The sequence below is a fragment of the Conger conger genome, chromosome 11 (genome assembly GCF_963514075.1).
Source record: "Conger conger chromosome 11, fConCon1.1, whole genome shotgun sequence".
NCBI lineage: Eukaryota > Metazoa > Chordata > Actinopteri > Anguilliformes > Congridae > Conger > Conger conger.
Window position 1 is genome coordinate 33,413,420 of NC_083770.1, and position 26,081 is coordinate 33,439,500.

The 26,081-nt window shown below is 45.7% G+C and overlaps 2 protein-coding genes across 7 annotated transcripts in view; one reads left to right on the forward strand and one right to left on the reverse strand.

The window, feature by feature from the left end:
* On the reverse strand, nt 1-20,721 carry fkbp15b (FKBP prolyl isomerase family member 15b). Of its 2 annotated transcripts, XM_061259917.1 has the most exons (30): nt 20,443-20,721; nt 16,435-16,541; nt 16,239-16,317; nt 15,878-15,947; nt 14,578-14,652; nt 14,167-14,265; nt 13,819-13,968; nt 13,317-13,385; nt 13,000-13,143; nt 12,393-12,535; nt 11,978-12,026; nt 11,542-11,661; nt 10,944-11,034; nt 10,629-10,738; nt 9,972-10,059; nt 9,518-9,621; nt 9,311-9,409; nt 9,101-9,195; nt 8,648-8,750; nt 7,184-7,216; nt 6,737-6,908; nt 4,565-4,701; nt 4,280-4,435; nt 3,683-3,835; nt 3,224-3,316; nt 2,638-2,748; nt 2,440-2,547; nt 1,466-2,205; nt 1,148-1,253; nt 1-978 (listed from the first exon to the last, which is right to left on the reverse strand). In XM_061259917.1, the coding sequence occupies exons 1-30, from the start codon at nt 20,490-20,492 to the stop codon at nt 898-900; spliced, it is 3,735 nt and encodes a 1,244-aa protein (XP_061115901.1). In that variant the 5' UTR covers nt 20,493-20,721; the 3' UTR covers nt 1-897. The 2 variants fall into 2 exon arrangements, with proteins under 2 accessions (XP_061115901.1, XP_061115902.1); XM_061259918.1 differs by lacking the exon at nt 7,184-7,216.
* The window catches only part of ndor1 (NADPH dependent diflavin oxidoreductase 1), an 8,583-nt gene continuing 2,284 nt past the window's right edge, over nt 19,783-26,081 (forward strand). The window contains exons 1-12 of one of the 5 annotated variants that reach the window (XM_061259922.1): nt 19,783-20,537; nt 20,649-20,751; nt 21,437-21,572; nt 22,643-22,720; nt 22,822-22,919; nt 23,280-23,378; nt 23,486-23,587; nt 23,851-24,060; nt 24,228-24,355; nt 24,597-24,808; nt 25,110-25,217; nt 25,767-25,881. In XM_061259922.1, the coding sequence (XP_061115906.1) occupies nt 21,438-21,572; nt 22,643-22,720; nt 22,822-22,919; nt 23,280-23,378; nt 23,486-23,587; nt 23,851-24,060; nt 24,228-24,355; nt 24,597-24,808; nt 25,110-25,217; nt 25,767-25,881 (1,285 nt within the window). In that variant the 5' untranslated portion in view covers nt 19,783-20,537; nt 20,649-20,751; nt 21,437. The other 4 variants (XM_061259923.1, XM_061259919.1, XM_061259921.1 and 1 more) reach the window with 4 other exon arrangements.

A 26,081-nucleotide genomic window follows, 5' to 3' on the forward strand; every position in this document is an offset into this window, starting at 1 on the left:
TTTTATGAAAATGCAGCATTTTATTAATCCAGGAGAACAACCAAGTCTATGTTAGAGAAGAACACAACATCTCTTTGGAGTTCCAGTTACAGTGCGCTGTTCTGTTATTAGGAGCGGGTTATAAACTGCATTGCTTCTTGATTTTTCCAGAAATGATTCAGGGACAAAAGACACCATTACATGCTGTAAGCGGTGCATTTCCTCTCAATCAGAACTTTCCAGAAATTAGTTTTGAGAAAAGAAAAACTGACAATAAAAAAACCACCTCAAATATCCTGTAAAAGGCTGCTTTGCTACTTAGTCTGGAATTAGCAAAATTATTTCAGGAACAAACAATACTCGTCATAATCATAACACCTTGGGTTTTTTCAATTTGATTCTCTTCTGGTTTAAAACCGTATCAAACCACAAGATCCACAGTAAAATAAGTGAGAAAAACTTTGAAAACCATTTGAAAAATGTGGGCAAAGTTTAGCGGTAGTATTGATTTTTTAAATTCTAATATTAAAATGTATTTTCAGGCAGCAGAAGTGGCCAGTTCAACTCCACAGTTCCCCTTCAAGGTCAAAACATCAGCATTTCAAACCGTCAGTGTTCAAGAGTCTGTCAGACTAACCATAAAGGTCCAGCCCTGTGGTAGTACAGTTAGGACTGACACAGAGGCTCCTTTCTCATGGTCGTCAGACTGAGTTCATTCCTCCGATGCAGAGGGGGCGCCGTGGATTCAAGGAGGGAGTTCCCATCACCGTGTTTCTCCACATAATATCTTTTTTCAGGACAGTTGTGAATGCATTTTCCCAGAAAAATGGTTCTTCTGGTCCTCCAGGGACATGTGCACATATGTACACGCATTCTCTTAGGTACTCAAACACACTGCCGCCATATTTAGTTTCCTCCTCATCCCAGCCAGTCGAGGTCGTCGTCATCGTCGTCGTCATCACCAAAGAGCGGTGCCGGAGGCGGCCGGCCCTTCAGGCTCTGCAAACAAACCACACAAGAAAACTCAGCATGACATAAGAATAAAGGACCGGGCTTTTTCTATATTGAAATGATTAAAATTATTGATCTGACAAAGACAGGGAGGTTCAAGCGGGTTGTCGCACTCAGATCTGAGAGCCAGGGCTCAGCTCTACAGATCCTTCCTCACCAGCTCATCGTCCTCCTCCTCAGTGGGTGGTGGGGGGGGCTTGGTTGGGGCTGCATTCGGGAAAAATGGCTCCGCTCCATTTTCCTCTTCTACTCCCTCAGTCAAACTGAGGGAATAGGACAATGGGTGGGGACAGACACATGGACACAAATGGACAAAGACAGACAGACACATGAATTCAGACACAAACAGACCAACAGACAGAGGGAATCATGTGCAACTGGAGCTCATTAGCAGGGACTGGATGGTTTATTATACAGTACATGCAAGTACCATGCTATGTGTCGAGCTGTTGCTAGTGTGGGTGCAGGGTCTTACCTGGCAGAGGTTCCCACCTTCATGTCCTCCTGCTGCAGGGTGTTAGGTGGAGGTGGGGGCTCGGTGGGAGGACCCAGAGGAGCTGCTTCTGTTACTTCCATGTTGCTTAAGGGACCTTCATCATTTACACATTGCTTGTCCGCCTCCTTTACCTCCTTCTCCACAACCTCGGCCTGCACATCTGGAGTCGTTTTGGGCTCAGGGGCAGGGGTTTTCGCCTCAGGGGCGGGCGTTTCCGTGAGTTGTGCGCCAATTTCTTTGGCTGCTTCTGCTGAGCTCCCAATCTGAGGTGACGTCTCTGTGGCTCTCGCTTCCTGCTCCGGATCCCGGTCACCGCCCGCTGTCAGCTCCTCCTGCGCCTGCTGCTCTTTTTCTGCCACCGGGGGCAGGTCTGCCGGGGGCACGTCCACCGGGGGCAGGTCTGCCGGGGGCACGTCCACCGGGGGCAGGTCTGCCGGGGGCACATCGAGCCCCTTCCCCTCCGGCTGTTGAGGGGGGACTTCCTCAACCTGCACACCGTGGTCTTCTTTCGTCAGCGCTGAGGGCGTCCCCTCCTCCGGCTCCTCTTCCTCCTCTTCCCTCCCGTTCTGTTGCGCTGCCTGCAGGGGTTTCTCATCTCTCGAGCTCACAGCAGCGTCTTCCTCCTCCTCCTCCTCCTCCTCCTCTTCCTCTGGCCCATTGCTCTCGCTTCTTTGCGATAGCGTCCGTTCTTTTTCCGTTAGGATCTGAAGGGTAACGTTCTGTAACAAGTCCCGAGAGTTAAAAACCACAAACTCACAGATTCAGAGATAATCTGATACATATGCTTTATTAATCAATGGAAATTACCATTGAGACTTAGCTTGGTATTAATTCTTATGCTGGGACACTACCTCTTTTCCCCCCTGTACTACCCCGCTGTATCACATAACAGCAGTTGAATTGTCAACAGAATGACAGAAAAACCCAGAATGGCTCGAACCAACGCGACATACCTTGATGGTAGTGACGAGGATCCCCAGCACAGCATGGCCGGTGTAGGTTTCCTGCAGGTCGAACTCCCCTCGCAGGGAGTGGAACACCCCGTTCATCACACGCTTCACCTATCAGAGCACACAAGGAGAAGCGTGAGCACATCTTGGCCAGCGCTGCTGCAGCTGAATCCAGTGGTTGGGCCCGTCCCTCCCGCTCACCTCCCCCGCCGTGTCCCCTTGGTCCTGCTCGGCCAACCTCCCCTCTGCCTCTGCCACCCGCGCCTCCAGCTGCATCTTCACAGACTGCGCCCGTTCCTGCAGGGCCGTGTACTGGAGAGAGAGATACGAGGTATGTGAACATACCATTCATTTCCTAAGCTTCCCTTTCACATGAAAACAATAATATTAGTGACTTAATGTTGCAGTTAAATCAAGGGAAGAGTTAGCCCTGAGTCTTTTTTGGAGTAAAAGGCATATCCTGTGGTGTATATCGTTACCATCCAAAGTATATTGTTCACTATACTGTGACATAAATTTTAGGCCATATCGCCCAGCCCTATCAGAAAGATCAGAAGCTATTTTCCTCATTTTACTCATTTTACATTTTTCTTTGACAGTTGCTTAGGCAATTTGTAAAAATTGTATGTCACCATACAAACATTTTAAATTCAGCAAACTTGTGGGGGAAAGTGGGGGAAGACAGTACATGATACTGTGAGAGCAGGGGAGAGTCTGAGGGTGAGGGAGGGCGATAAGGAGGGCAGGACAGAGCAGTCCCCTAAACCCAGCACCATCAGGTCCGTACCTTCTCCCTCATGGCCTGTAGCTCCTCGCCCTGCTCCTGTTGCTGCAGCAGCTGCTGCTCCTCGGAATCCCGGGACTGTTTCAGCGCTGAGAACTGAAGGAACCAGAGCCAGAGCCTCACAACTCTGCGCCACCAAAGAGCAGCACAATGCAACATAATGCATTTACAGTACAGTGCTGCCGATGGGGCTAACACCAGCACCCGCCTTGTTTCACTGTGCAGCATATGCAGCAACTAATGCCACTGGACACATGGAGAAAACAGGACCCCCCCCCCAAAACCCCAAGCCTTCATACAGGCAGTTTGCTTCACCAAACACTCTTTGAATCGGAAATTCGTGTTTGATGACAGGCATAGACCTCCTCCTGCACTTTGATAGAGGGAGAGTTTGATAGGTAGATTTAACACTGAATATCCACTGAGCATGCTCTGGTTTGAAGCACGCTGGGTAATTGAGACCTTCTCCTGCAGCTGTGCCAGTCTGTGCTCCACAGCGTCCCTCTGCTCAGTCAGGTCAGCCACCTCCCGGCCCTGCTGCTCCTTCAGCGAGGCCAGGGCCTGCTCACACCTCCCCTTCCACTCTGCCTCCAGCTCGGCCTGCAACTGGGCCAGCTGGACACACACACACACACACATATTCCACATTAAGTCTGCATTAACACGTTTTCAGGGAATACTCTATCATTCCTCTGAGGAAATGACAGCCAAACATATAAACACGCTGATACAAGGAAAATCATTTCACAGTTTTCTTACTAGCAAGTATTACAGTTTTTGTCTAGTGCCGGTCTGTGTTGCTCTAACCTCTTTACCTGCTCAGCATTGGCCTGGTCCGTGCTGCTCTAACCTCTTTACCTGCTCAGCAGCGGCCTGGTCTGTGCTGCTCTAGTGTACCTGCTCAGCATTGGCCTGGTCTGCTGCTCTAACCTCTTTACCTGCTCAGCATTGGCCTGGTCTTTGCTGCTCTAGTGTACCTGCTCAGGATTGGCCTGGTCTTTGCTGCTCTAGTGTACCTGCTCAGCATTGGCCTGGTCTGTGCTGCTCTAACCTCTTTACCTGCTCAGCAGCGGCCTGGTCTGTGCTGGTTCTGGCTCGCCGCAGTTGGGAGCGCAGGCTGTCCAGCTCCTGCTGGTTGCTCCTGCGCACCTCCTCCAGCTCCTCATCACGCCTCTGCCGCTCCTCCTGCCACTTCCTCTTCCTGTCCGCCAGCGTCTGAGGGTGAAGCGCACGTTGGAACCAACACACGCACACGCTCACACACACACACGCTCACACACTAACACACACTAACACACTCAGACACTCACACACACTAACACACACACAGGCTGTGACACTCACACGGTCCATGTTGTCCTTCTCGGTTTTGAGGTCCTGCAGTTCCTCCTCAATGTTGCTGAGCTTCAGCTCCCCCTCTTTGCGCTTCTGCTTCTCGGTGCGGTACTGAGCCTGCGTCCGCTCCGCCCTCTCCTTCAGCTCTGAGCGCAAGACACACAGGACAGCTCTCTCAGCACACACACAGGACAGCTCTCACACACACACACACACACACACACAGGACAGCTCTCTCACACACACACAGGACAGCTCTCTGAACACACACACAGGACAGCTCTCTCACACACACACACACACACACACACACACACACACACACACACACACACACAGGACAGCTCTCTCACACACACACACAGGACAGCTCTCTGAGCACACACACAGGACAGCTCTCTGAACACACACACAGGACACACACAGCCTCTACGCACGCACACAGCCTCTCTATGCACTCATCCTCTGAATGTTACTCCTTCAGTACAGTCTTTATGCAAATAGTCCTTGTACTAATAAGCAAATATCACACTTTTTCAACTGTCTTACTGTCTATTTATCTACACTGTTGTTCATAAAATGTTACTGCGAGTGCCAAATACATACATTTATGTTTTTTTGGAAATACTCTCCAGTATGGATTGCTCCCTCCGGGTTGGGAACGAGTCTTTGCCCCAAGTGAAGGAGTTCAAGTATCTCAGGGTCTTGTTCACGAGTGAGGGTAGAAGGGAGCGTGAGATCGACAGGCGGATCGGTGCAGCATCAGCAGTAATGCGGGCGTTGCACCGGACCGTTGTGGTGAAGAAGGAGCTGAGCCGGAAGGCGAAGCTCTCGATTTACTGGTCGATCTACGTCCCAACCCTCACCTATGGTCACGAGCTTTGGGTAGTGACCGAAAGAACGAGATTGCGTATACAAGCGGCCGAAATGAGCTTCCTCCGTAGGGTGGCCAGGCTCAGCCTTAGAGATAGGGTGAGGAGCTCGGACATCCGGAGGGAGCTCGGAGTACAGCCGCTGCTCCTTCGAGTCGAAAGGAGCCAATTGAGGTGGTTTGGGCATCTGATCAGGATGCCTCCCGGGCGCCTCCCTTTGGAGGTTTTCCGGGCTCATCCAACTGGGCGGAGACCCCGAGGGAGACCCAGAGCCCGCTGGAGAGATTATATATCTCTCCTGGCCAGGGAACGCCTCGGGATCCCCCAGGAGGAGCTAGAATGCGTTGCTGGGGAGAGGGACGCCTGGAATACCCGGCTTTGCCTACTGCCCCCGCGACCCGACTCCGGATAAGTGGGTGATGATGGATGGATGGATGGATGGATGGAAATACTCTGCTAAAGATATGCATGTCTGTTCTACAATATTTAAACTTTTGCATTGCTTATAATGAAGGCATCTTGGTTGGCTGTCCCTTAAAACAGGTTAAATTAAACACGGCACTTCAGTCAGCAATGGGAACAAAGGAGCATAATAGCTGGTAGAAACAAGGACACATTGTGTCATTGATGCAAAGCACCACTCTTACCTAGCACCTTTCATACTTTGCCTGCAAAATTATAGCTCCCCCTTGTGGAGAATTCTCAGCGTGATAATGTGAGTGAACTACAAGCCAGGTCCAAGAGCTGCTAAAAAGGTTTTTTTAACCAGCACACATTTCACTAGGTTTCCTTTTACACAAACTGGCATCGTTTCATATATGGCACTTTTCTTCCATCAAAATGAACCATGGACTGAAAGTAAAATAAGAATGTATTTGCATTGAATGTAAATGTGCTGAATGTGCTTTGCATTCTGTGCTTACATGCCTATGCAATATTTACTATAAACATAGCATCCACAGTAACTGTATGCAGTACAGTTGCTCTGGCGAAGGCCATTTCAGAAATAAATAAAAGCTAAGGAATATGAAGGGGCTATGAGGCTAAATGAGAGAGATGTGGGCATGTGCACCTCTGTTCAGTGTCTGTCTGAATCTCCTTTGAATCCCCCCCATGGATTCATCCTCCAGGAATTCAGCCTGAAGAGGCCAGGGTATTCTATTCCAGTTTTTCCCCAACATTAACTCATCGTTTTGTTTTCCTTTTTATTCTGGAGAACGTCCAGTGTGTCTGTGAGACCAGGCGTTTGTACGTGGCGCTACACGAAATATAAAAACGGGCCAACCGTGACGGTCTATTTCCGCTTTACCTTCCAACTGCGTCTCCTGCAGGCCCAGCTGGGTGCGGTGCTTCTCTCCTTCCTGCAGGGCGGCGCTCAGCTTGGCCTGCAGCTCGGCCGCCTTCTGCTGCTGGGTGGAGGTCTCCAGCTGCAGCTGTGACACGCGCGCTGTGGACGAGGCCAGCTCCTCCGTCAGCCACACCTGGGGACAGGGGTGAGGGGTCAGTCCGTGTGCCCGCGGGGAGCCAGCGGGGGGGCCGGCGGGTCACAGGTTAGGGGCGGTGGCAGTGGAGAGACGGGGGGAGACGGAAGGGATGCCGTGTGGGGAGGGGAGGGCCGTGGTGGAACGTTCCCGGCAGGAGGAAAATGAACTGGCGGAGATGACCGAATGCGGGAGAACTGAAAAAACAGAGGGAGGTTAGTGTGTGAATGGCAGGGAAGATGAGAGAGAGAGGGGGAGATGGCATAGATCCTCACCTGGTCCCTGCTCTGGTCCTGAGGCAGTGCATGCTGGGAAGAGAAAGCAGTCACTAATAGAGGCCCCCAGACCAAGCAGACAGGATAAACAGGCGGGAAGAACAGGCGGTAAATAAAGAGGAACGGCAGGGCCCACAGGCGAACAGAAGCTGAAGTAAGGCGGTCCATGCGTGTAAATGCAGCTGTACCCTCTGGTCCGGGAAATCCTCAACTGCAACCTCAGAAACTATGTAAATCAAGTCTCCAGGTTGAGTAAGTTTGATGAATCAATGACAAAAGAAACAGAAAACCCTCATATACACCTGGGTCTAAACATATAATCACCGAGTGGGTGATTCCAAACAAAGGCATGGCTCCTGCCATGTTTCCAAAGTTTCCCACTTATGTATTGGGTGTCAGGTGTCATTGCCCGAGTTGAACCAGCTGCACCAAAAATAAGCGCATGCTATAAAGTGATCTGAGCTGCATTTTACATTAGTAGATTGCTGATGTATTCATTGTCAAATGTAGTTTGTAGTATTTAAAGTAAAAGATAATTGAGTGACATTTGTCTGAATGGGGAAAGAATGTGATCTAAGTGACTTTGACCGTGGAATGATAGTTGGTGCCAGACAGTGCTCAGTGGTTTGAGTATCTCAGAAACTGCTGATCTCCAGTGATTTTAAACACACAGCCTCTAGTCTTTGCACAGAATGGTGCGAAAAACAAAAAACATCCAGTGAGCAGCAGTTCTACGGGCAAAAACGCCTTGTTAATGAGAGAGGTCAGAGGAGAAGGGCCAGAAAAAACAAAAAAACAAAAAAACGGTATAATTTCTATACATTTGAGGTTTTCAAAAAAACATTGATCCTGTGCCTCATTTGGAATCTTCCTAAACCATCATGTTTACACATTTTGGACTGACTTACTGAACAGTTTTGTCTTTTTGAAACATATTAACATGAAACGGTTCCAAGTTTGTTTTCTGGATGCATACTGGAGCATTAAAACTAAAATGATCTCTATCTGAACATTTCAACTATTGGAAATGAAGCAGTAGGTATTCACGCATATCAAATGCATCAATTTTTCTCCAAGTCTAGTCCAAGTAAAAAAAACAAGTGTGTTTTGCATATGAATGACCCTCATAAACATCAGCTTGCACCTTGTCATGTGATAGGAGAACTGAAATGACTTTGCACAATCCTTAGGTAACCTGGCTAACTGCTCAAAATGCTTATGAAGCATGCATAATAACACCAAGATGCAGCTAAACATACAAACCAAACAGACTAAGAAGAAATGAACATTCATTAATGCGGGGATTACAGAATTTGTACTCTAGCTCTGGGAGCATAACTGAGAAAATAATTTAGCCACAGATTACATGAGTATGCATCTGCATGCAGTTTGCAGGAATAAGCGTGTGCATGCCTTGCATGTGTGTGTGTGTGTACACTGCACCATGCAGAGCTGTGGCTATACCTTGTCCTGCTCTGCCTGCAGAACACGGGCCTGGTTCTGTTCACTGGTGGACTTCAGCGAATCGTTCCTCTGCTCCATCATCATGTTACTCTGCTCCATGTACCTGACGAACAGTGAGAACAGACACAGAAAATTAACATAACAGATTTATATTTTGAATAAAGGCATAACATGCAGAAAAAAAAACTGCAAGTAGCAGTATGGAGGTAAAGAGAAAAAGGACTCCCCTTCAGTCTCTTCTGAAATATGACTTTATTTGTAGGTATAAATTGATGTTTGAAATCGATAATGTTTCAAGAAAAATCTATCTGTATGTACTTTGTTCAAGGTGTGGGGGGTTTGGTGGGCATTTGTTCTTTCTACATCCAACCAAATATTTTCCCTTGGTTTTTGTAATGAACCATGTACATTTCCAGCCCTTAAATATTATTCATGGATATCATGGCTCCTCACCTCTGGTTTTGATTAATCAGCTCCCCAATTTTGCGATTCTGCTCCTCGATCCGTGAGCTCTTTTCAAACACCTCCTTCTTGAGGCATTCGTTTTCCTGCGGAGATCATGAGACGAGATTCATGGTGGAAAAGCTTGAGCATGAAAAAAGTGAAATTCTGGGTTCAGATTATAGGGGGAGGGTACTGAATATTGAATATCAATTCTCACACCTGGATGATTCTTTGGATGTTGTGCATGATCATGGTGGTTTCCATGGAAACATTCGATAAGCCCATAGATAAACCTCCCTGCTTCTGAAGGTCATCCATCTGTCAACGAAAATGTTTTAAAATTAGTTTTCAAAAACATCAAATCAAATATTACAAAAAGAACAGACTCACAAAAAATTCAAGAAGAAACACAATTCAACTGGTGACCTTTGAAGCCAACTGGTCAATTTTGTCTGCCACTTTCCCCACAGCCATTCTGACTTCTGTGTTGTGCTGCCGGCCTTCTGTCATCAAGAAGGAAGTGATGTCACCTGGCGCAAGGAAAAAAGATATGTAAAACATGCAATCTCTCGTTACCTAGCATGTCCCATTCTGACAGAAGGAGACTTTCTCCACCCTATTACGCAGGGGTAGCAGTGGTGGTCCATTAGCAATTAGCCAGAATGACTTACAAGACAAAGAGCCTTAATGTGAGATATTAAGTGTAGTAGTACTACAAAAAGAATAGCCGACAAGACTAATGTGAACCAGTCAATGCATTAGTGTTCAATATGAAAGAACAGGATGGATTCAATCTCTTATAACACCTCAAGGTTGTTCCACCATTTTGGTGTAAAAGTTCACTTTCCAGGACGCATTCTGTTGTGGGTAACTCTCTCACCCTGGTATGGTACGGTCTGTGAGGGGTACATCTGTCCCACAGGCTGGAGCTGAGAGGGGACCACAGTGGTCTGTGTGTAGGGGTAAGGCTGGGGAAATGGCACAGATAACAGTAAATAATAAAAAAAAACAGAACAGGTACTGTAAAGTGAGGCATCCTGTATAAAAAACTGGTTCTCTGTGTCATGAATCTGAGTAACAGATGCTGCCAGCGCTATCGGCAATGGCGACAGGCAATCAACATTTTGGGACTAGGAATAGCACTCCACATTGATAAGAAAATAGAAATAGTGCATAGAAACAAATCCAAAATATAAGGAAAGAAAACCTGACAACAACACAAAACATTTTGTCATGACTAACATTTGACTAGATATAATGCACTCAGTAGAGTGCAGCCAAGGCACAACAATCTCCAAAAATCTCCCCAATCCAGTCATTACTTTGGGAGATACGTTTGGCCTGATGGTAGCCCAAGACGAAAGGTCACACGGCCACCAAAAATCAAAAGATCACCTCCTCTTGGTAACATGAATGTGCACTTTTCCTGATATGTCTGTCACGGACAGATGGAATTACATCCTTGGCAGAGTTAATAACTAACAGTAACCAAGGTTTAACCACTCGATAGGTTGGATGGGTACAGACCCCTTCTTACCTGGAAACCGTGGTTGGAGGCAGCCATGTGGGGCAGAGGGTTGGTCGTCAGGGCGACTGGGAGCAGTGCAGCGGAGGGGGCAGTCACCCCGGCGAGAGGACGAGATGGCACTGGGAGAAAGAGGGGCCCAAAAAACACATTTCGGGTGAAGCCAATCAAAAGCAGCCTGATGATCAAGCATGCCAAACTGGGACTGGAAACTGGGATAACTACCCACATTTCCCATGAATCTCTAACTTAGGTAATGTTGATAAAAGTGGCATGAGAACTAAAGCATGGTGGTTTGGGTAGGGGGGTGTTTAGTATGGGGCTCACCTTGTGCAGAGGCGGGTGGGGCAGCTGAAATCTGCACAGGCTGGGGGGAGGGGGTAGAGGGGTTCTCTCTCATTCGGGACACACTGGGATCCTAAAGGGACCAATGAAAGGGACAAGAACAATGATGAGCTGGAGACAACGCTCCCAGATCCTCGCATCCAGGACTTTCTAAGGAGCCTCAAAGGCCATTCTAAATGTTTTCAAGGAATATATTTATGAACAAATCATTTTAGTGCCAGTTACTGTTTATCAAGGAGAATGCTTCTAAAGAGCAAGGAAATCGAGCACCTTGGAGGACCCTATGCAAAATCCATTCACATCCACAACATCCTTAAATCCTCTATATCAGGGATCATCAAGTCGTGGTCATCGAGGGCTGAGAACAGCTGGTTTTCCACCCTCCTTTTACCTGGTAGTCAGGTGTGAAGACAGTCTGTCCAGTCAGTAGCACTAATTGTCGGGTTAAGTACCCAGGAGAAAAGAAAACCAGGGCTCGATTTGATGATCCCTGCTCTATATTTTCTCAAGACTTTCAAGGACCTGTGCACAAGAGGAGAGAGGTTTACGCAGGCACCCATCCCGGCGTTCCCAAGCTCACCTCCATCTCGGAGTCGCTGGAGTCCGGCTGTGAGGACGCGCCCCCCGCGAGGAAGGGCAGCATGGGTTGGCCCATCTTGGCCATACGGGAGATCAGTCTGGCTTTGGTCGTGTCGGGGTTCTGCAGACAGGAGAAAAGTGTCACACCGATGTCTACGCAGTCAAAGCACCAGCGAAGGCATGATTATGAGATGTTAACGCGATCGCAAATGCAGGGCACGAGCGCACCCATGTACAACTGACTGCTAATGTAGGTAAAGCACAGAAGTTATGAATTTAGGGTGTGATTACAAATGCAGGGTGTGATCGTGAATGCCAGCAATCCCTCGCTACTATGACAGGATGGTTTTGCGAGGACCACCACGATTGCAAAAACTGGGGGGACTGTTGACAGTCCCCCTAGTTTGTTTCAGGAGAACAAAGAAGAAATGACTCACTGCCAGCTGTTCGCTCAGGGAATTGGACTTTGCTCGTAGCGGCGGCTCTCTGGAAAAAGAGGGAGCGGTGGAGGGTAAAGCATTACAGCCAGAGAGTGTGAACACTCAAAACAGTAGCAAACCTCCACTAGTGCTGAGAGGCAGTGTGAACACTCAATACAGTAGCAAACCTCCACTAGTGCTGAGAGGCAGTGTGAACACTCAATACACTAGCAAACCTCCACTAGTGCTGAGAGGCAGTGTGAACACTCAATACACTAGCAAACCTCCACTAGTGCTGGGAGGCAGAGACTTAGTTATAAAGTAATACCCACACTGCTGTTAATGCTCCCTGGTAATATATTTATAAGTGACAAGACAAAATTACATTTTGACTAGTTTGGTCTTCCTTCAGCTTGGTCAGAGAGACTCTTACCCAGGCTTGGGGGGGACGGAGGCGGGGGGCTGCGTGGAGACGTCGGGCAGAGAGCTGTCTAAGCTTGGGGCCGGCGAGGGGGCAGCAGAGTCCCGTGATCCGGCACTCACGCGATCTGACCCGCTGTCCTTAGAGAACTTCACCTGGGAACGAAAAGGGGGGAGTGGCACACCAACTACTGATTAACCTGGAGAGGACACCTTTAAAGTGAGACATCACCAGGTCACAAGATCCACTGAAATGGATTCATAGAAGCCAAGAGTATGCGGGCCTGTAAAGGAAATTGCCCCCTTAAACTTAAAAACTGGTTGCACCACTTCCTTCCTATAATTGCATATCAGTCTCTCACATCGCTGTGGAGGAATTTTAGCCCACTCTTCTTTGCAGAACTGCTTTAAATCAGCTTTTCGAACATGAACTGTTCATTTCAGTTCCAGCCACAGTAACTCCACTTGGTTCAAGTAAGGACTTGGCAGACGACTTGCAGTCCACTACTACATTCTCAACTCAAATAATGTTAGTGTAGAGCCCTGACTCACGTGCATCATGGATTTAAAAGGGCTTGTTAGGGTTTAGGATTTGTGATCAGAGGATCTCTTCGCCCTACCCGACGGATCTCTGTCTCGAAAATGAGGGTGCTGTGTGCAGGCACGCGGTTGGGGATGCCCTGGGAGCCGTAGGCCTGGCTGGGGGGCACTACCATCAGCCGCCGCCCGCCCTTCTTCATCCCCAGCATCCCCTCCTCCCAACCCTGCAGCACAACAAACAGAGTGAACGAGAGTGAGAGGGATAGAGAGAGAGGGATGGGGAGATGGATGGGGAGAGAAAGAGAGAGTGAGTGAGTGAATGAGAGAAAGAGAGAACAACACATTCCATATTAAACATTAAGCGGCGCTGACGTACTTCAGGAAAATGCTCTCTCACCTTGATCACTTTGCTGGCCCCCAGCTTCATTCTCAGCAGCTTGTCTTTGTTCAGGTTGGAGTCAAACATCTGAGGGCGACAGAAAGCAGTGTCAGTGCAGAGCCTTCAGGAAGTGTACAAAGAACAGAGTGAGAGCCGGAGTCCTGCCAACACAGCAATAACCTTCTGATGGTCATTTTGGTAAAATAGGGCCAGGAGCTGTTCAGGGGTGGGTCAATGAACAAGCCATTAAACACTTTTGGGTTAAAAATTTGTTTTTTTGTTTGTTTCACTGGGTAGTAGTGATGATGAGAGTGAAGATTCATGAACCACAAACCTGTATGACATCAGTGGCTTGCTACTTTTTGCTAACCAGTTTAAAACCAACCACAGAGTGGCAAAATCAGACTGGCTGCCCACTGCAGCTTTAGTTTGACTGAATGAGTCTGTGTGCGAGTATGTGTTTGTTTGCGTGAGGGGGAGGTAACGTGTACCTTTCCGTACACCTGAGACATGCCCCTACCTGTCCGATGGCATGATTCTGCAGTAGCCAGCCCGAGTACGCCACCTCCAGGGAGTCTCCGCTCTCCACGGCCTGCCCCTCTCCCAGCAACAGGTCCTGCACCACCACCGCATCTAGAGAGGGGGCGCTGTTCGCCTTCGCTATGCTCACCTGACCAATGAGGGACAGAACTCACACTCACTCGATATACATGTGAGCACGGCAGAACCACCGTACTACCACTTATTGCATTCTCACGATATTTGTGATTGTGACAACGTTCTAACACAGAGGCGCAAATATGACCTGTGAATTCCCCCCCCACCAAAACACACTCTCCCTCTCAGTATTTTCCCCTCTCTCCCTCACCTCTTTACAGAAATCCACCGCCATCTTCTCCGAGTCGAACATCAACGACCAGTTCTGTCGCTGGTCGTCATAAAAAGTGCAGTAGTTGCTGGGCTGAACCTGCAGAAACGAGAAGAGAGTTTCTTTCTTTCAGTAATGTTCTATACCAGCGGTCTCCAACCCTGGCCCTGGAGAGCTACAGGGTCTGATGGTTTTTGTTTTCTCCGTAAAATCAGTACCCTGTTGAGACCTAGGTAACCAGGTGAGGTGAGTTAACTGTGTAATTGCAACTGCAATGAATTACTCTAAGTGCAGAGTAACAATGAAAACCAGCAGATCCTGTAGCTCTCCACGACCAGGGTTGGAGACCACTGTTCTAGACAAACAACCCCAACTCTCAGGGCACAACAGCATGCTCACACACAAACTCACCGTGAAGATCAACCCGGTGTGGATTTTGGCCGATGTGACTTGCTTCTGTTGACTGGCATAAATAAGGATCTTGTACTAAGTAAACAAAAAAAATGAATGGAATATCCACCAAGAAAGAAAGACAGGCTGTCATAAAATTCCTACAGCAAGTCTTCTATAAAAACGGGAAGGCAAAGTGTTAGCATTAATTTGTCAGTGCTTTGTTAAATTCAATGCAGTTCATTTGCATTTCAAATAATAGCTAGCAATAACCCAAGAGAATGATGAAATGAAATGAGATGTAAAACAATTTGAAAGGTTCATTTGAGTATCAGTGATCAGAATAATAACCGTGAGTCCCTAACGGCACATTGCTGAATATTCCAATTTACCTTAATTTCACAAGTAAAACATGGAGCATACAAAAATGAAGAATATGACACTCTTATCATTGTATCTGTCCATAGATAATATTATCATTATTAATGAAGAAAATAATGTATTGAACAAAACCTGCTTACCAGAATATAGTAGTAGCCTGTCCAAATATAAAGCTGACGCTATTTGTAGTTTTCATGAGTACACAAATGTGATATTTTATAAAAAGGACCTAAACTAAATATGCAAATCAGCTCCACAATCCTTAACTTACACATGAGAAAATACCAGCTTTTATGAGGAACTCCCCCAATACTTAAACATAATAATCCGAAATGTGACATTTCTGCTTTTTACATTCATTAACTTAATTGCAAAGACAAATTTTGAATGCGGACCTTTGCGATAATGCAGAATTATTGTATATCGATAAGACGTATCAAGGTATAAGGTACTTTGCAGAGGAATAGGTTTCTTTCAGAGTTGCCAACAACTTGCATTTCTGCTTTGAAATGCTGTGGATATTCAGTTTCATACCCATATTCACTACACTGTCTTGCTTTCTTCTGTTTCCTGGTGCTGCTTTAATACATTTAATCTGATAAAATTATCTGCAAAATTATGTCACATGATTACTGATTACCGTAGTAGATACAGTACATGTATAAATGACTGAATGGCTGTATGAAGCAGTTGTGAGTTCATAGAGCTTGTCAGGGAAAAACTAGACAACAAAATCTATTCTTGCAGTATTTCAATATAATGCTTCTAAAGTATATATAAAACATGGGACTGAAAGTGGTGCTCTGTTATAGCCAGTGGGAAGTCCAGCTAAAGAGAGAACTCAAATTTGCAGTATCTTGTGACCACTGAGCATGAGATTAAGAAAGCTGGGGACACGGAGGAAAACAAGCCAAAACATTTCTAGTGACTCAGTACCCACCTCTCTGGCTGTGTGATTTCCCAACACCGCAGCTCCCAGCTTTCCTTGCTTCATATATTGTCCATTGACACTAGGAATATAGACAAACAAAAACTGTTGGCTTGTTCATTTATAGCGTGGGAGGTCATGCATATAGCAGGATTACAGAGTTAGCTGGATACATTTACAGAGTAAAACCCAGAAACCTTCCAAAACTAGAACATGGGCTGATGTAAAAACAGCTGTTCTGGGTTTTAGTCTGAACTTATCCAGTTAACTCTGTTAACTCCGTAAGCTTCATCTTGTGTCCTATTTGCACCCTCATTTGGAGGCATTAGCTTGATTCAATCATCAAGCTGATTGCATTGAAGATTTTGCTCACTATCTGTATGCGTGGACTGCCGTAGCCAACAGGACAGCAGGAGCTCCTTGCGGTGGGGCTGTCTTTTGGGATGAGGACCCTGTATATGGAAGAAAGTGAATAACTCCATAAATGTTAGACGTTTTCCTGAAACACCAGTGATTCGACACATTTTCCCTTAAAAACGTTAATCCTGCTGTCGTTTTGCATTTCTTACCGGCACTGACGGAGTTCTTTTTCGGCTGCCTCGGGGCTGTGTACTGGAAGGACTCGTTTCCTTGACTGGTGGCCTGGTCCAGCCCAAAGAGAGAGGCCAGCTTTGCCCTGAAAACAAAATCAATCATCTAAAAACGGTCCTCTGAATGTTTGAACAAGCTGTCCATATTGACTGTTCAGCTCCGTACCCATTCTGCATGTATCAACACAACCAATATACCCAAGCACCCCTGGAGACTTCCGGGGTTGAGCTTTCTGTGATGCGTCATTTACATTTAAATTCTGGATAGTCACAAGTTTTTTTGTGAAGCTGCTGCCTTTATTCTTGCAGCTGCATATATACAGAACCCTGTATACATATTGCCCTGCCATGGATGTATGTATGCTGGGATAGGTTCCAGTCCCCCTGCGACCCTGTTCAGGATAAGCGGGTTAAGATAATGGATGGATGGATGGACGGATGTATACATATTGCCATGACAGCTATATAGCCCTATATGGTATGCACTCAGATTTTAGTTTTGACAATGCATAGCCAACCCCATAACAAACATTATTTTAATAAATGTGGCTGATACTTACAAGAAGATTAATCTACATTTTACATTATATCTAATGTAGGACAGTTTTCAGGCCAGATTCTATCAACTGTATATGCAATTGACTCAAAAAAGTCTACTTTGCATGCATCTTAATCTCAATACAGCAACCAGAAGTAGGGGGTGTGTACCAATGAAAATACATTTTCACTGAATACGTAACAACCATGCTTCCAAATGATTGGTCAGACACTGCTTTTTTCCCAAGTCTGACTGACATTACTCTCAGTTGACCATTGATTCAGTTTCCACACAATGGATAGGCTAAGGCTGGGAGGAGGACAGTATCTGCTGGTTCCAAATGGCATTAGATTAAATGGCTAACTGAGCTTGCCAAGCAAAATAGGAAGTCAACTAGCCTAATCCAGTGCTTCAGGTGTGAACTGAAATTCAACCCGGAAATGAAGAGTACCGCTTTTGTGACTAGGAATATCCCTTCTCTGTCCTACAATCATCTTTTCATCCTACATCACAAATGACACACTAATTCAAGGTTATACAGCACTGCAACATACCCAATGTGGTTTTAAGTCTGACTAGTCTTAATCACACTGTTTTAAACATTCAAATCTTAAGAAAGATGGGGATTTTCATTCAGGTATAAATTGTGTTAAAGTACATGACCAATACCACTGACCTTTGCTCCATGTCTTCATTGCAAGGTCCCATTTTCAGAGTTAAATGTCTTGTAAAAACGGTACACTAAGCTTTGTCCTGACTTTTTTGCTTCATTGTCAAACACTCAATATAGAATACAACTCAGATGCCAAAACAATGGTGTCCCAGCATCGGGTATTTAAACCCCATTACAAACTCTTTTTGAGTAGAATGTGGATTTTGATCCAGGATCAGTTTCCAAGGGCATACATGTATAAAATATTTCAACAATAAATTCAGGAATTTCAGTCCTTCTGTCAACCTACAAGTATATTCAAGAATGTGAGGGTCCTCAGATTTAAGTCCACACACATTTGAGGAATTCCAGAGCATTTATACACAGCATGAAATGCGGTGGAGTAAAAAGCAAAAACAAGGCATACAGATCCCTCCATGTTCTCCAACGAACTGGGAACCCTAAAAGGGACAGGGGCAGCCTTGACAACACCAGCTAACGCAATAAGACATTTAAAACCAACCTGTTGTAGAGAGTATTTTACAGCATGGCCCACATGAAGAGGCCATTGGTCCACCTAACCAAGTTATCAGAAGTAAAAATACCTCAATTCTTTGGTATGTGGCTGGGTGATTCAAATGAGTCAGCATTCCACAGCAGCACATAGCAACAACCAAGGCCCATACAACTGTCAATAGGCAAACATTCCCCATGCAAAACTTTTTTATTTCTCCCTGGTTTCTGTGGTGGTAGTCTAACAGCTACCACCACAGCCTATGCGACTGTACTAGATGAATGGAACCTCAAGTTGTACCACCTCACACACACTCAAACACTTCCCCGACAAAGCATTCAGAATACTGACCCTTGGATTTCTCTCCACAGGTAGTCATTGTCCCAGCCTGCTGACATAGGGGCGACCATGACCCTGCCCCCTGAAATGCGCAAGCACACAGGTGCGTACCCCCTTCTGCATGTACAGAAAGAGTGAAGAGTGCTCCCCTGCCGGCCAACGAACGCCAGGCGCCTACAGTGCAGAGCTGGCACTTTCCCTCAGTCCACAAACTTCTTCTTTCACTCGTCTTTGTGCCTTCCTTTCCTCCTCCAACCACACCCTAATCACACCTCGATGGCAGATTCAGCGCCAGACACACAGAGATCCAGAGCCCGGCAGAGACAGGGACATGGACCGCAGTATCGTCCCTGCTTAAGCAGCTGGCGGAGACATCCCCTCAGGACCAAATGAGCAGCCCTGACTCCGTCTTGTAACCACTAGCATGTGAGTGGAATTATGTGAGGCAGCCAACTCCTCCTCTAGCCCACAACCCCCTCCTCTAGCCCACAACCCCCACCTCTCCTCCTCCTTACCACTACACCCCCCCCCCCCCAATTTATTTGCTTTGCCATGTTGCCCCCTGTGTCCTTTATCAGATTAAATGTATTAAAGCAGCACCAGGAAACAGAAGAAAGCAAGACAGTGTAGTGAATATGGGTATGAAACTGAATATCCACAGCATTTCAAAGCAGAAATGCAAGTTGTTGGCAACTCTGAAAGAAACCTATTCCTCTGCACAGTACCTTATACCTTGATACGTCTTATCGATATACAATAATTCTGCGTTATCGCAAAGGTCCGCATTCAAAATTTGTCTTTGCAATTAAGTTAATAAATGTAAAAAGCAGAAATGTCACATTTTAGGATTATTATGTTTAAGTATTGGGGGAATACATTTAAGTGCAAGCGTCACGTCTTGTGAATATTGTGAATGTTTAAACAAGGCGGCATTCACACGGTCGCGTTCAACTACCTTCAAGTTACCTTCAACACATTTTAATTCTCCCAAATATAAATTTACTTCCAAATTGCCATTCACGAATACGAGCGTAAATGTACAAATCATTGGTGTTTTCGATTAACTACGTTGGCTACAGTACAGCAGGAGTTTCCCGGAGAAAACCAAACCAAACCCATCCTCTTTCTCCAAAATAGTAGGCTATTGGCCACAAACTGAGCAAAGAGCAAATGAAAATCCTGCTCTACAAGTCTGAAAACGTAAGAGAATAAATAGCTAACGGGTATTAGCCTCATCTCAATTGCTAAAGTACCAGTACATTGAGACCAGGTGACTTCCACTTACCCCATCTCTGACTGTAGCCTAATGCCAAGCATACCAAACGGCTGGACTGTCAACTAGCTAAATACTTTCTTCTCAGGCTCAGTGAGATTACCAAGCGTTAATTTAGTTAACCTAACTAGGTCTCGCTGTATTACACATGGTAACGAACAACAATGTAATTCCAGTGCAAAAAGGCGTGAACAACCAACTCGTCAGATGAAGGTAGGACTTCCTCAGTAATGCAATTATCTACCATTAGCTATGTGTTTACCGCCGGCAAACCAATTTAGTCACCGTACCCTGCCGAAAACAACGAAATGGTTAGCTAGCAATTCAGCCACTTGGTCTGTAGTACCACTCGAAGTAGTACGTCCACACAACGCGCAACGTTAGTTACTAAAATCAAACCCCTAACTTCATTAGCTAACGTTAGCTAGCTTGATAGCTGCATGTTTAGTATGGGCAGGGTAGTCTAGCTAACGTAGCAGTTAACGTGAAGATGTAACGTTATAGCAAGTTCCATGAGAAACTTATTTAGCGAAGTGTTAACACATTGCAACAAACAAATAACTAACTGGGTCACAGCCGTGAAATGTGTGAAGTGCACATATTTGCAGTAGACAGCTCAGGAAAACAGGTTTCATATGGCTACGTTAACTAGCCTGCTAGTGCTAACTCACCCTCCAGTTGGCGACAGAAAATCGCCGTCTTCATCGTCCGCGGCAAACATCTCTCCTGCTCTTTGATTTCCTCCCTTAAAAGTGGACAGGCCTGGGTAAGTATTTATTTTGTAATTTATTTTATGTTCTATGTAGCCGCGCGGTTCAAACGTAAATGTTCACTTCCCGAAGATAGTCAAAACAGAACTTCACCCAAATCTGCACAGGTCACGCAACCTCGGATTTCCCTTCCCGTTTCTGATGGAGAGATCAGCTGGCATGTCACATGCTGTCGTAAAGGCACAGCGCAAGAACAGCTCATAATGTCCGGTATGTAGGCCAATGTGAGCAAGATGTAACGTGTAATGACCTAGAGATTGGTCATTATGCATTGAAATAAACGGCACAACATTATGTGTAGTTTAGTGGGGTTCTATTGTTTAGATATATTTCTATATTCAATCTCTATTTGGGTCTCAGAATAACCGCCGTAAAATGTAGTACTGTGACTTACCAGTGGACAGTAGTGTGTAGTTTCATTCTGTTCGTTGTGCACTGCATGGAATCGATCGGTCAGAAATTCCACCATTCGACATAGTGGATGCCAATATAATCCCATATCCAGGTTTGTTTCTTTAAAGGATGTTCATTACTTCATTCGTGTTATGAGTCATATAGCTTTCCACTAATTTGAACACTGCTATTCCTGTTATTTGTAACTCTGCTAATAGCTAGGTACAATACAGATACGTAACACTAATAAAGTTACCTAGCGTTAGCTAGCTACTAGCTAGTATAGACAGTAGCTATGACCTTACAATCAGATATCGATATGTGGCTAACGTTACTTTCCAAATGAAAAAGGAAAATGAACGTGTACATGCTTGCCTTTGAGATATCAGAAACGTGTGAGCTATCTTGCTGACTTACTGTGTTATAATACATGTGTTAATGTACTGCGTTGCTCTGAACTTCCCAGGTGTTTGACAGTCATTTCCATGCTTATCCTCTATAGAATGACACCCCCATCCTTGTTAGTATTATATGGCAGCCAGACCGGGACGGCTCAAGATACAGCCGAACGAATTGGACGACAGGCCAAGAGGAGGTGGCTGAAAGTCAGGGTGGAGGCGTTGGACAATTACAATGTGGTCAGTGGGCTGGTGGTTTTGTGTATGCGCGACACTGGTGGAATGTGGTTAGCTACCATTTTAACTGACAGACAAGGGTACTTATTTTTAAATAATATAATGATGCCAAATGAAGTCACCGGTCACTTTATTAGGTACACCATCAATACCCCCTTTCAAGAATGGTCTGAATTATTTGCGGCATGGATTTAACTAGGAGCTGGAAACGCTTGCTGACTCGATATCATCACGCAGTTCCTGCTGATATTTCGGCCACACTTCCATGCTGTGAACCTCCCTTTCCATCTCATTTGGAGATCTTGGGACTGTGCAGACCAATGGAGTATACTGAATTCACTGTCATTTTTGTGTAACCAGCTTGAAGTGATGTGTACTTTGTGACATGGTGCCTTATACTGCTTGAAGTCTCCATTTGACATGGGGAAGTCTGTGGTCATTAAGAGATGTACATGCCCTGCAACAATGCTTGGGTATGTTGTAGCTTTCAAATTACACTCGGTTGGTATTAAGGGGCCTGAGAACATTCCCCACACCATTACACCAGCACTACCAGCAGCCTCCACCATTGACACAAGGCAGGATGAATCCATCAATTCATGCTGTTTATGCAAAATGCTGACCCTACCACATATCAGCCAATGTTTTTCCAAACTTCAGTCATCTAGTTTTGGTGATCCCGTGCCCACTGTAGCCTCGTCTTATGGCACATGTATGTTGAATTCAGTGTGCTTTGTTTGGGATGGAGTGAAAACCTATATGAGGACGGTACTATAGATCACCAGGAGCAAGTTTCAAAACCACTGACTTACTGTAGATCATACTTCTTACCCACTCCAATGTTTGGTCTAACAAAAACTACACCTCTTCACCATGTCTGCATGTTTTGTATATTGAGTAGCTGCCAGATAATTCGATGAGTGGTGGAGCATGCTATTTGTGTTAGCCAGCAGATGTACCCAATAAAATGTTTGGTGAGTGTATATCTCTGTGGTATTTATGAAAAACCTACTGTCTATTGAATCTGTTAAATTTCACTTTATTGCAATGGGGAATATGTTTATCCCTCACAGGCTAACCTAATTTCTGAGTCCTTGGTGGTATTTGTGTGTGCCACCACTGGCCAAGGTGACCCACCTGACAACATGAAGGTAAGTAGTAGAAGATTTGTAATGCTTTGTAATGGAACAATGGTTACTAAAATCAATGTGATTTTCTATCTAAATAGTTGACCGTAGTTACTTTTTGGCAGAAATTCTGGCGTTTTCTCTTCCGGAAGTCACTGCCCGCTGGTTCCCTGTGTCGCCTGGACTGTGCTGTGTTGGGTTTAGGGGACTCCTCATATCCCAAGTGAGAATCAATCTAGATATACTGATTATGCACTCACTGAGCACTTTATTTGGTAGACCTGTACACTAGCTTGTTAATGCAAATATTGAATCAGCCAATCATGTGGCAGCAACTAAATGCATAAAAGCATGCAGACATGGTCAAGAGGTTCAGCTGTCTGAAATGTGATCTAAGTGACTTTGATCATGGAATATCCAAAAAGCATTCAACTAGCACATGACTCACGTGAGTGTGAATTTCCAAAAGACTGATAAGGCCTGCAGATGCGATAAGACATGCTGAGAAACAAAATAAAGTTTTACACTAGGTTAAATTGTTTTTTAAATATCTGATTTTTATTTTATTTTTTTTTTGCCATAGGTTTAATTTTATTGCCAAGAAGCTTCAGAAACGCCTAGAGCAGCTGGGAGCCAGCACCCTGTTACCACTTGGGCTAGCAGATGACCAGCATGACCTGGGGTATGAGGCGAATCAGAAATGAGCACATCTCATTGCAAAGCCTTTATGGTGACTTGTTACCATATTAGCTGTTTTTCCTCACTTATTGCTTTTTTTGTGCTTTGTAGCCCAGATGGAGTTATTGACCCCTGGCTCCGTGCATTCTGGGATAGAGTACTGGCTCTCTATCCCCCACCTGCAGGCCTGGATCCCCTCAGTGACGATGAGCTGTAAGATTAAACAGATTATATTCAGTTTTAAGACATTGTTTAATTATTCATTTTCCCCTTTCGTTAATGCTCCTTACTACTTACCCATAGTAATTACTCCACAGTAATTGAAGTTACTTTTCTGCTGGATGGTAACCGCATGTCTAACCTTATTTTATTGTTCTTTATCATGTGTAATAATGTAATAATTAAATAAAGCAAAAATGGAAGCAATTCCATTTTCTGCGAAGGCTAATCTAACCCTCTCCCTGCTATTATAACAGACTCCCTCCCAGGTTTGTGTTTCACTTCCTGGATGATGTCACAGAGAATCTTACCATCCAATCAGAGGTCATGGACCCAGAGCAGCTGCGGTCATCTTCGCAGACTCATCCTTTTATGGCACGGGTAGTCTCCAACCAGAGAGTGACCCATGCCTCCCACTTTCAGGATGTTCGTCTTATCGAGTTTGACATCTCAAGGTCAAATATAGAGTGAGTCACCAAGTATCGACCTAGGTTCTATGATTGCTTTATTTTGAGTCATTTGTAGATCCATGATAATGGCTATCTATTGGGGTTGCAGGAAAATTATTTTGCTGCTGAATGTTGGGAAACTCTGGTGCTGCTATGAACAAGCAAACTATCTGTGTGGTTGGTAGGTACAGCGCTGGAGACGTGGTGATGATCCAACCCAATAACTGCTCTGAGAATGTGGAGGAAGTCTGCCAGATGATGAGATTGGACCCCAGGCAGCAGTTCATCTTAAGGCCAGCAGAGGGCGAGACAGGTCAGGGTGGTGTGTGCCCAAGGTGGCGTGCATGTGCATTTCATACTCTCCTGTATTTTTTATACTATTCTGAACTTAAAGTGTGGCCCTGACATTAAAGACAATACACAGTATGTTGACACAACAGACCACAGGTAATATGCTTGAATGATAGTTTCTGCCTGTTTTGTTGCACTTCCAGCTTGAGTCAAAACAAACATATGGGGTTCCAAAATGGTTCCTCTCTGGTTCTCCCCTACAGTGCCTGCACGCCTGCCGCAACCGTGCACCCTGGCATATCTCCTGGAGAGCTTCCTGGACATCAGCTGTGTACCTCGCCGCTCGTTCTTCGAGCTGCTTTACTGCTTCGCCACAAACGAGCTGGAGAAGGAGAAACTAATGGAGTTCTGCTCGGCAGAGGGCCAGGAGGAGCTGTACGCCTACTGCAACCGGCCTCGGCGCACAGCTGTGGAGGTGGGTTTGGGAGGAGCAGCAGGCAGTGCTGTAATCCTCAACCCTGAGGAACTAAATGAACACAATGCACAACAGTATTAGTCTTACATGGAGGGCCACCTGTTACACAGCTGATTATTAACACGAGGACATTACAATAACGATAATTATCATCTCTATTATCATTATACTCGTTATTTACATAGCTCCTTTTAGCTGTAAAAGTATAGCTATTCATCTGTGGTCTGTATACATTAGTTATTTGTGTGCACATATTATTGTGCTGTATACACAAGGACCTTCAGTGCTGTTCTGCCTGCAGGTCCTGGCGGATTTCCCCCACACCACAGCTGACCTTACAGTAGATTACCTGCTGGACCTCTTCCCAGAAATCCAGCCTCGCTCCTTCTCCATCGCCTCCTCACTACTGGTACGGTATGATGGCGACAGCAAATCGCTCTGTGGTGACAGATGTGGAATGAAAAGGGATACACGCTTGTTGCTCAGGAACAGTAAATAATGAGCCACCTGTAATGTGGCCGGCTGCCCCACAGGGCTTAATTGGCCATGACATCGCCAAGGGAGGGGGTTTCCATCACTGGGATTGTTCTCATCTCAGAAGTTCAGATCCGCCTGCAGTCTGCCCGCACCAGCTGTGAGTGAAATGTCCTGCTCGGGTGCAGTGACTGTGAGGCTCAACTGGCTGGCTGCAGAGTGAACCGAAGCAGGGGCTGATTATATATACTCATGTACTTCATAATATGCGCTACTTTAGTACGTGCTTTGCACTAAGGAAAGTGCTTGTCTGCACTCCCCTGAAGTGTTGGAGGGCATAATAATATTTTTTGACCATCCCAAACGGGTACAATCGGAGATAACAGTTGGGGAAATAGTAGCTGCTAGTGTCGATGATTTTCATTCTCAACGTGTTTTCTGCCTGTTTTGTACTGCCACACCCATCTTATCTGCTGTCCCCCAGGCCCACCCCAATAGGATCCATATTCTCTTAGCTGTAGTGCAGTACAAAACTAAACTGCAGAAACCACGCAAAGGCCTCTGTTCAACCTGGCTGGCCTCCCTGGACCCCACACAAGGTACACCAGCTACTGGAGTGGACCAGTATTCTCGATTTCCAAATTGCTTCCTTTTGTGGTCCTAAAGTGGTTTGCTTCTGATCTGTCAAATTTACATTTGAACAAAGTACTTCTAATCTGCTTCTGCGCTGCAAAAACAAATGTGATATCCATGACTTTGTATTCATTTATTGCTGTTGCTTAACTTTTCAACATCACCA

Excerpts from the sequence above, each read along its gene's own strand:
- fkbp15b (XM_061259917.1), bottom strand. The coding sequence starts at position 20,492 with ATGTTTGCCGCGGACGATGAAGACGGCGATTTTCTGTCGCCAACTGGA. Across the intron at positions 2,749-3,223 it reads TACAGGCCATGAGGGAGAAG|TACACGGCCCTGCAGGAACG; the intron begins GTACGGACCTGA and ends CTCTCTCTCCAG. Across the intron at positions 2,548-2,637 it reads AAGGGGACACGGCGGGGGAG|GTGAAGCGTGTGATGAACGG; the intron begins GTGAGCGGGAGG and ends GTGCTCTGATAG.